At 41.2% G+C, this 12,806-nt stretch overlaps 1 protein-coding gene across 1 annotated transcript in view; it reads left to right on the top strand.

Annotated features, from left to right (window-relative positions):
- LOC117519168 (capping protein, Arp2/3 and myosin-I linker protein 3-like) overlaps positions 1–12,806 on the top strand; it is a 206,495-nt gene that overhangs the window by 106,084 nt on the left and 87,605 nt on the right. Inside the window, exons 19-21 of the mRNA XM_034180479.1 lie at positions 6,383–6,479; positions 8,384–8,438; positions 8,865–9,037. Of these exons, the coding sequence (XP_034036370.1) occupies positions 6,383–6,479; positions 8,384–8,438; positions 8,865–9,037 (325 nt within the window). The remainder of the gene's footprint in view (positions 1–6,382; positions 6,480–8,383; positions 8,439–8,864; positions 9,038–12,806) is intronic.

Genomic DNA, 12,806 nt, shown 5'->3' on the forward strand with positions numbered 1-12,806 from the left:
ATAATATCCTGACAAGTGCGGAGAGTGTGTTGAGAAGTTGGAGGGAGTATTTTCAGTAGCTCATGAATGAAGAAAATGAGAGCGAGAGAAGGCTGGGTGATGCAGAGAGAGCAAATTGGGAAGTGCAAGTGATTACAAAGGATGACGTAAGGAGAGCTATGAAGAGGATGAAGACTGAAAACATAGTTGGTCCAGATGGCATTCCAGTGGTGGTATGGAAATGCTTTGGAGAGATGGCAGCGAAGTTTCAAACCAGACTGCTTAATAAAATTTTGGAAAATGTGAGAATGCCTGAGGAGTGGAGGAGAAAGTGTGCTGTTCAGATTTTTAAGACAAAAGGTCATATGCAGAACTGTAATGACTACAGAGGCATAATGTTGATCAGCCACAGCATTAAGTGATAGCAAAGATTAGTGGAAGCCTGGCTTAGAAAAGAGGTGAAGATTTGCAAGGGGCAATTTGGTTTCATGCACAGAAAGAGCACTACAGATGCAATGTTTGCTCTGAGAGTACTAATGGAGATGTATAGAGAAGGCCAGAAGGAGTTGCATTGTGTGTTTCTGTATTTAGAGAAAGCTTGAGAGTGGGTGCCAAGAGAAGAGTCGTGGTATTGTATGAAGAAGTCTGGAGTGCAAATGAACATAGGTTAATGGATCTAACAGGAGAGGAATTTCCAGAGACTATTATGTTTGCATATAACATTGTGATCCAGATGGACATGCCTCGATTCGATGCCAGATGGACATTCCTTGGAAGGAGACCCCGGGGAAGACCCAGGACTAGGTGTAGAGATTCAATCTCTACACTGGCCTGGGAACGCCTTGGGATCCCCCAGTCAGAGGTGGTCACTGTGGCCTGGGAAAGGGAAGTCTGGGATCCCCTGCTGGAGAAAAAGGAGGCAAAAGAGGTTTATAGATGTGCTGTGGGAGGACATGCAGAGGACATGCACTTTGTTTGGTGTGATAGAGGAACATGCAGAGGATGGGGTGAAATGGAAATGAATCATCTGCTGTGGTGACCCCAGCGGGAGCAACCAGAAGAAGAAGAAAAATTCACATTCATGTTTGACTCGCCAGGATATAATCTGATTATTCTCTCAGCACTCATGTCTGTGTTTGTGAAAACAAGTGGAGTGCTGCGTGAAGGTTATTCCTTGTCATTATTCAAGAGCACATGACAGTTATTCTCTATCTTTTCAGTTTGGCAGCATGATTTATTAATTTCACTCATTCTCAAAGACCCAGCACATTTTTCTCTTTAAGATATTCTTCTTTTTCTTCTTATTTAGTAGAGAAGCTTGAATCTTTGACTGGACTGGGTTGCTTGACACAAGGACGTTTCGCTTCAAATCGTTTTCTTCTTCTGTTAAAGCAGTTGACATGTACCTTATAACCGTATTCCACAGAGTGCCATTCCTTCCCGTGTCATCCCCAATAGCAAATCAGGGTGTGTTTTGAAGCATCACAGTAACCTCTTGATCCATCTTTTGTCAATTTTGAACAAACTTGGTGTACACAGTAGTTACAGCCATCTTCGACACCAGTTTTGAAATCCAGGGGAAACTTTGAGCTGTTCAAAAATTTTATCCAGATTTGCCAAATCATTGTTATTATGTAGTAAATTCCGGGTTTGGAGTTTTAACAGCTTCAGTCATGTTTAAACATCTTTAAACATGGTAGTCCTTGTGAGTACAAACTTGAAATTTGTTCAGTTGTGTTCCATCGGAGGAAAAGCAAACACACCATTTGCAGTTGCAGTTCTAGGTTAGAACACAACCGGACTGTTACGGTTAGAGGTTTGGACGGGACCGGACCGGTACAGGCGATGGACTCAAATGCTGGGAGCAAGAACCAGAACAGGTTGTGAACGAAAAGAGCTTTATTTACAACAATAAATAACTGAGGCGCTGAGCTGGAGGAAACCTGCTGAGCCGAGACCGGGCTCGCATATAGTGGTGGAAGTTCGGGAGAGGCAGTGCACACAGGGACAGACTTGAGAGTCTGAGAACGAGCTGGAGTCTTGGAGTATATGGAGCTGGAACCGGAGCCAGGTGGGACGCAGAGAAGCAAGGAACGAGGAGGATGGAGGAGAACAGAGGTGAGTGATTGCACTCGTAACACTGGAAGCCTTTAACCACAAACAGTTCACTGTAGGCTTTAGGCAGGAAAGTTCACAGTTCATGAATTGTCCTCAGAGCTCAGAGATTTCACTCTATTATAGAGTGAAATCAGCTCTACTGTCTTGTCAAATCATGTTTTTTAACTCCAATAAGAGTCATTCACAGCATGATAGAGTTTATTTTACTCTGTGATAGAATTGATTTAGCACTGTGATAGAGTATATTCAACACTGTTTGGACTGGAACCAAATGCTATCCTGGCAGAGTATAGTTTACTCTGCAAAATGTACTGTGTATGCAGTTTATAAGATAGCCAGTCACCAGGTCTGCACTTTATAAGCCAGCCTGATAGAAACCATGCAGGAGTTTCATCCCATTTGTGCACTTTTTCTGGATCATGGGGGAGAGTAATAGAATGGTGTCCTGTGGAATAGGCGTGTTAGTGGTGTATTACCACCACTTTCTGGTCTTGAGTAAGGATCATACAGTACCTCAGTCTGATCCGTAAACAGGAGCAGCTTTTCATGCATGTAGATAGTGTGATCTTGTGGCCACAGATGATAATGCAGTATAATTTTTGACATAGTCAAAATGTAATAAAAACTATATAAAATATAAAGTGGCAGGACCAGCCAAATCAAATCAATTCAAATCAAATCAAATCAATTTTATTTATATTGCGCCAAATCACAATAAACAGTTGCCCCAAGGCGCTTTATATTGTAAGGCAAAAGCCATACAATAATTACAGAAAAACCCCAACGGTCAAAACGACCCCCTATGAGCAAGCACTTGGCGACAGTGGGAAGGAAAACTCCCTTTTAGCAGGAAAAAACCTCCAGCAGAACCAGGCTCAGGGAGGGGCAGTCTTCTGCTGGGACTGGTTGGGGCTGAGGGGAGAGAATCAGGAAAAAGACATGCTGTGGAAGAGAGCAGAGATCAGTCACCAATGATTAAATGTAGAGTGGTGCATACAGAGCAAAAAGAGGTGAATAAAAAGAAACACTGGGTGCATCATGGGAAACCCCCCAGCAGTCTAAGTCTATAGCAGCATAACTAAGGGATGGTTCAGGGTCACCTGATCCAGCCCTAACTATAAGCTTTTTCAAAAAGGAAAGTTTTAAGCTTAATCTTAAAAGTAGAGAGGGTGTCTGTCTCCCTAATCCGAATTGGGAGCTGGTTCCACAGGAGAGGAGCCTGAAAGCTGAAGGCTCTGCCTGCCATTCTACTCTTACAAACCCTAGGAACTACAAGTAAGCCTGCAGTCTGAGAGCGAAGTGCTCTATTGGGGTGATATGGTACTATGAGGTCCCTAAGATAAGATGGGACCTGATTATTCAAAACCTTATAAGTAAGAAGAAGAATTTTCAATTCTATTCTAGAATTAACAGGAAGCCAATGAAGAGAGGCCAATATGGGTGAGATATGCTCTCTCCTTCTAGTCCCTGTCAGTACTCTAGCTGCAGCATTTTGAATTAACTGAAGGCTTTTCAGGGAACTTTTAAGACAACCTGATAATAATGAATTACAATAGTCCAGCCTAGAGGAAATAAATGCATGAATTAGCTTTTCAGCATCACTCTAAGACCTTTCTAATTTTAGAGATATTGCGCAAATGCAAAAAAGCAGTCCTACATATGTGCTTAATATGCGCATTGAAGGACATATCCTGATCAAAAATGACTCCAATATTTCTCACAGTATTACTGGAGGTCAGGGTAATGCCATCCAGAGTAAGGATCTGGTTAGACACCATGTTTCTAAGATTTGTGGGGCCAAGTACAGTAACTTCAGTTTTATCTGAATTTAAAAGCAGGAAATTAGAGGTCATCCATGTCTTTATGTCTGAAAGACATTCCTGCAGTTTAACTAATTGGTGTGTGTCCTCTGGCTTCATGGGTAGATAAAGCTGGGTATCATCTGCGTAACAATGAAAATTTAAGCAATGCTTTCTAATAATACTGCCTAAGGGAAGCATGTATAAAGTGAATAAAATCGGTCCTAGCATAGAACCTTGTGGAACTCCATAATTAACCTTAGTCCGTGAAGAAGACTCCCCGTTTACATGAACAAATTGTAATCTATTAGATAAATATGATTCAAACCACTGCAGCGTAGTGCCTTTAATACCTATGGCATGCTCTAATCTCTGTAATAAAATTTTATGGTCAACAGTATCAAAAGCAGCACTGAGGTCTAACAGAACAAGCACAGAGATGAGTCCACTGACTGAGGCCATAAGAAGATCATTTGTAACCTTCACTAATGCTGTTTCTGTACTATGATGAATTCTGAAACCTGACTGAAACTCTTCAAATAGACCATTCCTCTGCAGATGATCAGTTAGCTGTTTTACAACTACCCTTTCAAGAAAAGGAAGGTTGGAGATTGGCCTATAATTAGCTAAGATAGCTGGGTCAAGTGATGGCTTTTTAAGTAATGGTTTAATTACTGCCACCTTAAAAGCCTGTGGTACATAGCCAACTAATAAAGACAGATTGATTATATTTAAGATCGAAGCATTAATTAATGGTAGGGCTTCCTTGAGCAGCCTGGTAGGAATGGGGTCTAATAGACACGTTGATGGTTTGGAGGAAGTAACTAATGAAAGTAACTCAGACAGAACAATCGGAGAGAAAAAGTCTAACCAAATACCAGAATTACTGAAAGCAGTCGAACATAAAGATATGTCTTTGGGATGGTTATGAATAATTTTTTCTCTTATAGTTAAAATTTTATTTGCAAAGAAAGTCATGAAGTCATTACTAGTTAAAGTTAAAGGAATACTCGGCTCAATAGAGCTCTGACTCTTTGTCAGCCTGGCTACTGTGCTGAAAAGAAACTTGGGATTGTTCTTGTTTTCTTCAATTAGTGATGAATAGTAAGATGTCCTAGCTTTATGGAGGGCTTTTTTTATAGAGCAAATAGTAAAAGGGCAATTTATAGTCCAAACAATATGATATAGAGAAAAACTCACCTAAACCGTCATCGTATAAACTGGATATTCACATTTACAGGACAAAAACAAAAGTCCCAATGCTTTTGTATGGTTTTCCATGAAATAAACACTGTATATAATGGATTTTGTATAACGGATTTTCACGCACATCAGACAAAACGTCCTCTCCGACAACAATGCATTTCCATTAAAACCCCTCACATGTTCCGGACAAAGCGGCTTGGGCCTGCCCAGTAACAGAGATAGGAAATTAAAGTTTGGCACTGACACTCTCCCATTCAAGGAAAGTGGGTACCTTATTTTCGTGATTAAAATTCCAGTCCTTTATTTTTTCAAACCATGAACAGACACGGGTCTGATGTCCACCTGTTATAGCAAACACAAATGCTTTGATTTGTCACTTTTATGTTTTCAGTCCTTCCTCGCTCATCATATTTTAAAGGTTTTTGCAGTGCGCACACTGATTACATTTTGATCATGGATCAAATACGTTTGGCAGAAAAGTCTGAAATATGACCGACTTCACAACATGGAGTTGGAAAAATATGCTCAAACGACCCATAATTCATGGAGGAAATTGTACACATTACCTTTCATTTGGAGGTTGATGATTGTAGAAAGAAGAGCTCATTGAGGGACAAATTAATCCAGAAAAATCATAATCCGAAAAATTGCATAAAGACGCAACGGAGAACTTTAAAATTGTCATGCACGTCGACATCATTGCATGGCACGGAGTTACAGAGTGGCAGAAACATAAATCAGGCTTTAGGATTTTAAGGTACCACTCCGCAGTGGACTTAGATTACATTTGGTTGCGTCACCCTTTTTTCTTTTTAATGCCCATAATGTCCTGTGCTTATTGAGGCAGGCATTTATTTTTTCAGAGGAAATTTTGATCCGGCCATTAAATGAGGCAGGTCCCAACTCAGGATTCGAAGTAGATTGTTCAGTACCTACTGACTGTAACTAATCCATTACATACCTATAACGGATTTTGTCCATTTTATACATATAGTGGAATTCGATTACAATGGACAAAATTAACTGGTCCACCCGAATCCATCATTATATGCAAGTTTTACTATAGTTTTATGCCCAGCAACTACATTCTTGAAATAGTGAGCAGTAGTGTGTTGATCTTGAACTGAGGTGATGCCACATGCAGAGCTCTGTCAGTTGAGGATAATACCAACTACAGGTCCCTTCAGCTAGTAATGCAAATGTAGCCTAAATCCTCTGTGCAGTGAGGTTTGAGCTGGTTGGATCAGGAAATGTTTTCTCTGTGTCTTTTTTTTTGACAGGGCTTGATGCTGATTTGCTCACAGTGCTACCATCCCTCTCCAGACACCCCTCCCTCAAACATCTACATTTGGGCAAGAACTTCAACATCAAAAACAGGTGCTGCTAGCAGATATCAGAGAAAAATATTATTAAATTAAAATATTTGAGGCACATTCTGTAATGTCCATCATAATGTTAAATTATCATGTCTTGCTCATATGTAACGGATATATATATTTTTACCCACAAGGGGGCACTATGCAAACAAATGGTCTTTGACTGTGTGTGTGAGAGAGAGAGTTCAGTTTTTCTTGTGAGCTGAGAATCACCCACTTGTTGCTGGCAAGATTCCATTTTGAGCATGCTGAGCTATCAGCAGATGCCATCATATCACTTTTGACTTGAGGTTGAGGTTGAGGTTCTCTTATTTACCGTGGGTGACCAACGAAAGTCTCAACGAAGGACATATTTCCAGAAGGGCCCATGGCATGTGTCTCTCACTCCTCCCCAGCACTATTGTTAAGCGTGCCAGTTGGGAGCATGGCTGCAACCGGGAAGCAAACCCGAATTGCTGGCGTCCCAGTACAACGTGCAAGCCGTTAGGCCACCACCTCTCACTTGAACTTATATTAATAATTTAGCATTTTGTGTTACTGATAAATCAGCAGTTTTTTAATTCATTCATTTCTTTTCTGAACCCACTTATTCCACTTATAGGTCACAGAGGGCTGGAGTCTATTCCAGCTGTCACTGGGTAAATGTGAAGTTCATGGGCTGCCAGTCCAGCATAATTCACACTGCCGTGAACACTGCCAAGATGGCAGTGTTCATGGCAGTGTGAATACCAATTGCTACACATTCGCTAAAAGTGCTGAATCACTTAACAAACAGAATTTTCAATTTTCAAATTGTCTTTTTTTTAACAAATGAAAAAAATTACATTTTCTAAATACAGATTTAATTGTAAAAACCAACACACGTTACAGTAACTTTTGTGTTGTTGTTTTTTGTTTTTTTACATATACCGACCAACCACTGACAGGAAACTAATTTTCCCATAATGTTTTTCGACATGTGTGTCTGTAAAACTCTAAAACCTTCAAAATTAGTGCATTACTTTAAAACTAAAAATATAGCTGATATTTTCACTTTGTAAAACAACAGAGGTGACAATTTCAATTTGTTTTCCAAAAATTTTAACCATAAGTCAAAACTGTCTTGCTGTGCATGACTCCTGTGATATGTGGGCAAGTCCGAATGGTGTGAAAATAAATGATCTTTTTTTTCCTTCCCTTCTTTCTTTCTCTCTGGTAGTGAGCTCTCCTCTTCTGGCAGAGGCTTGAGCTCTGCCTCTCACAGCTGTCTGTCTGCTACAAAACATGTAACAGGCAGGCACTAAAATGTATGATTTCAGGCTTTACAAATGTGTTTAACTGTTAAGCTTTATTCACTATGCCCACAAAAATATGCCAAAATTAACTGGTTTGCTGCTGGTTTTCAAAGTTAGCTGAAAAGCTAATCAACTAACAAAAAGGTTAACTTTGCTAATTAGCGGAACTGTGCCCACCACTGGATCTGACACACGTCAAACACACAACTCCACATTATGTGCAGAACAGGCACAGGTAAGCTACAAACAGATAGCATTTTTTATTTATGAGTTATGTTAAAAACGTGGACGAGATGGGATCATCTATCTGTCTGTCTTTCTGTTCACCTACAGGGACATACCTAGGCAATTCCAAAGCCAGGGGAATTCTACAGTCAACCCTGCATTGAAATATGTGTCAAATTGTGATATTCAATTCAATCCCACTGCTATTAATCAGTCGTATTACTGTTCTTACTGCATTTGCATGTTTTTTTTATATGCCTGCCTTTGGGTGGGTCTGTTTGTAGTTTGCTTGTTTTCATAACTGTCGGACTCTCCTTGGGATAACAGTGTGCTATAAACAGAAAATGATTCATCCCACCTGGTCTGCTCTGACCTCTGACTTTGTCTGCATGGTTTGCATCTACAGGCTGCTAGATGAAGTCCTGCAGAAACTGGTCCATCTCATACAAGAAGAGGAATGTGTGAGTGATAACTCAGTCCCACACTTATTTAATACCTTGACGTGGAGGTAGTGTCACCACGGCAACATTGATTTACTTCTGGGAATTTTCAATGTCAAGAAAAAGTGCCATGAAACTGTCAACAGTCAAAACTTTCAGTGCCTGTGGTTTGTGACTGGTGAATACATTAATTTGACATTCTGTTTTACTCGGAGGTGTCAGTGTATCATTAATTATGTGTGTTAGCCTTCTGGGCACAGAGTCTGTACAACCACACAGTAAATAATTGATGCATTCACCATGTAAATTCATTTTGCGGAGCAATCACTTTGCATTTCTTAACTATAAGTTATCTGAACTACTGTGATCTCTTCCCAACACATACTTTTGTCTTTGTGTTCCTCTGCCTTGTTTCGTGTTTCCTCTCCATTCCTCGTCTGACTGCAGGGCCTGCAGTCGCTTTCGCTGACTGATTCACGCCTCCGCTCGAGAGGCACGGTGCTAGTCAATGCTCTCGGCAGCAACACCTGCCTGAGGAAAGTGGACCTGAGCGGGAACAACATGGATGACATCGGTGCCAAGATGCTAAGCAAAGCCCTTCAGATCAACACCACACTCAGGTGAAACTACCACTAGATACTAGTGGTGTCACAAAAATCGAGCGTAAAGTGGAAGAAATGGCATCTGCACATGGACCCCTGAACTGAGCTGAATATACTATGGACCTGTCAAAGCTGCAATTTTAATTTCATAAAGCAGTAAAGCTTGTTTCACTACTACGAGGTCTGTCCGAAAAGTAACAGACATTTTTATTTTTTTCAAAAACTATATGGATTTGAATCATGTGCGCTTGCATCAGCCAAGCTTGAACCTTCGTGCGCATGCGTGAGTTTTTTCACGCCTGTCGGTTGCGTCATTTGCCTGTGGGCAGGCTTTGAGTGAGCACTGGTCCACCCCCCTCGTTGGATTTTTATTGTCAGGGAAATGGCAGAGCTGGACATAGCACTTTTGTGGCACATTCCACTGTTACAGGAGATTTTGTAATGAAAGACATGCGGAGGAATTTGCGCATCGGCAAGGAGCCGCTCATGGCGCACAACAAAAAAAACACCTCCGTGTTGGAAACCATTCGGAAGATTCAGATGGCTTTCGATGGCTTTTCAGTCAAGTGAGTATCCGAGAAATTGTGTAACAGCTGGACATGCCACAACATGTCCTGTGAGACTTCCAACACGGAGGTGTTTTTTTGTTGAGCGCAATGAGCGGCTCCGTGCCGACACGCGAATTCCTCCACATGTCTTTCATTACAAAATCTCCTGTAACAGTGGAATGTGCCACAAAAGTGCTATGTCCAGCTCTCTTGCCATTTCTGTGGTAGTCACACGATGTCCCAGATCAACACAGCGTTCAGTTTGGAAATGATCTGGTCGTTCCGACCTGTCGATGGCCGCTCGGTGCGCCGCGCGCCCTCCGCCACTGTGGGCCGTCTTTAAAAAGGTTTTAACACTCCTTAAGCTGTGTGACGGCGACAGAATCTTCACCGAAAGCCATCTGAATCTTTCGAATGGTTTCCAACTGGCTGTCTCTAACAGTTTCTGAAAAAATTTTCATGGAGCAAAGCGGCAGTCGCTCTGCCATTTCCCTGACAATAAAAATCCAACGAGGGGGGTGGACCAGTGCTCACTCAAAGCCTGCCCACAGGCGAATGACGCAACCGACAGGCGTGAAAAAACTCACACATGCGCACGAAGGTTCAAGCTTGGCTGATGCAATCACATGTGATTCAAATCCATATAGTTTTTGAAAAAAATAAAAAGGTCCGTTACTTTTCGGACAGACCTCGTACTTATGTGGTACTTTCGCATTTCCAGTGTCTAGTAAATGTTCAAAGGTCTTGTGAAAATGTACCCATTGTAACTTTACATTCACGACACTCTATCATGCAAGTTCAGAACAGGAATGTTGCCCTATGTTATTCATGGTGCAGAGCTTTTGAAAAATTGAGGTTAAAATGGGGCATTTGGAGACTTATTGAAGGACCAGCATAGTGACTGAGTAAGTAAGGGTAAAGCCCTGGGCACACGGCAGAAACGAAGGACAACAACACCCAAAGAAACAAGGAATCTGGACTTTCATTGACTTTCAGAGGAATCGTTTAAACTTCATTCAGCTTTGTTCCTGCAGCTGGTGCTTCGTCATAATTTTGAATTGTTGAAAAATTTGAACGAATACCGTGAAAAACCTCAATTCCTCCGTATTTCATTTTGCTTTCCTTCTTGACAGTTTCTTATTGTTTGCTCAGTTTTCATAACTGGCATTTCATTTGACTTTCAAGATTCAAGATTCAAACAACTTTATTGATCCCTAAAAGGGCAATTCATATCACACCCAATTACCTCAGTTTGAGGCAATGTGAGTATGGGTTGCAGCAGCTTCATGCCGCACAACCAAGCTTGGGGGATGGAGTCCCAAGCTATTTGTTCAACTTCGTTCAACAAAGTCCAATGTATTGAACAAAGGTTGACGAAAGCAACGATATCTGAATGAATCAATAACTAAAGCTTCGATGAGCTGAACAAACATCCATGTATCGCAAATGAATCGTTCATTTTTGGGACGAAAAAGCAACATTTACATACAGAAACAATAACGTTAAGAACGTTTTATCAACTACTTTAACTATTTATTTTTTTATTATTTCTTTCATTTATATAGCACCAAATCACAACAAAGTTGCCTCAAGGCAACAGTGGTAAGGAAAAACTCCCTCTGATGATTTGAGGAAGAAACCTCAAGCAGACCAGACTTAAAGGGGTGACCCTCTGCTTGGGCCATACTACTGACACAATTGACAAAGCAATTTACAAAAGGAATATACAGAAAATTTTGCTGGTGCACAGGACAGGATGGTTGCAAAACAAGACACCCACTCCCATCTCTGGATGCAGCTGCACCTCAGAGAGAAAAAAACTGAATCAGGCATCAGAAAGACAACAAATACGGTATAATTTGTCAGCATTAAGCAACAAGAAAAACAGAAGTAATACTAAGGTGATTGCGGGCCACTAACCCTAAACTTCACAAAGACCCAGACTTTGGATAAAGTTGAGCCCGTGGCCCACTCTGTTTCTTGATAAAATTAATTTAAAAGAGTAAAAAGCATAGTAACATACTATGCCAGTATGCTAGCTGTACGAAAGGGAAAATAAGTGCGTCTTAAGTCTGGACTTGAAAGTCTCTACAGAATCTGACTGTTTTATTGAACAATGGAACGTTTCAACCATATGTGGCTGGCCTGCATGTGTGTGTCTTCGTCTGACACGGACAGTTCCCCATGGCTGATGCCATGGACTCGTCAAAGGTAATTGTCAGGACAAGTATAGTCACTTGCCCAGTTCCAGATCACTGCTGTGGTATTTGCGCTGCCGTTTTTGGTAATCAGCACAAATAAGCTAATACTTGGTACCAATGGAAAGATTGATGTTTTGTCTACAAACGACCTCAAGCTCGACCAGATCCAGCCGTCCTTGTGATCAGCAGAGGAATCAAAACATCCCGGTGTCTGCGGTGTCTGCGCTTTTTCTCACTCACTCATTCCTGCAAGTTTGAAAGGAACAATCTCTAAAATGTAGCAAAGGTGAGTTAGACATTCGGTGTTTTTGGTTCTAGAGTGGGAAAATACTTACTTACTTGGGTAGAAAATGTCAGTGTGTTATGTCTTGCTGTTTAATTGCTGCGCACATTTATCTCTGACGCGAACATTTGCCGGTTGCGGATCACTGAAGCAGCAGCCTCGTGTCTGTAGTTGTGAGTCATGTGGACTTTGGGGGTCATCTCAAAATCACGAATGGGCATGAATGTGGGGGCTTTTACGTTTTAATTTGGGAGAAATCTCACCTCCACACTTCATTTTTTGCTCATAAAAACGTATAACGGCGCCTTTCAAAACTAAGTAAATTCTCATTTAATAAGTATAATTTCTATCATTTTGTGTTCAAAACACATTCTCGGGAACAGTGTGTATCATTCTGCATTAGAAGGGCTCCAGCCAGATGCCAGGAATGACCCCAAAGTGACACAGAGTGTCGTGATCCAGAACCGGCAAAGTGATCCATTACTGGCAAATATTTGCACCACACATAATGTGGCTTCACACTTTAAGTAGAAGCGCTACTCCACCCAGACTTTTTCAGCTAAATGACATCCAAATACCCAATACAACAATACACAATAAAGGACATTCAGTTGCATTATGGCTCCGTATAGCGGGACTTTAAAAATGGTGACCCAGAACTGGGCAACCGTCTGTACTATCACAGAAAAGTGTCCAACAAGGAACAGACACACCGCGAGAACTCAGAATGTGAAGAAAAACAAAACTTGCTGTGT

The sequence above is a fragment of the Thalassophryne amazonica genome, chromosome 10, assembly GCF_902500255.1.
Source record: "Thalassophryne amazonica chromosome 10, fThaAma1.1, whole genome shotgun sequence".
Lineage (NCBI taxonomy): Eukaryota > Metazoa > Chordata > Actinopteri > Batrachoidiformes > Batrachoididae > Thalassophryne > Thalassophryne amazonica.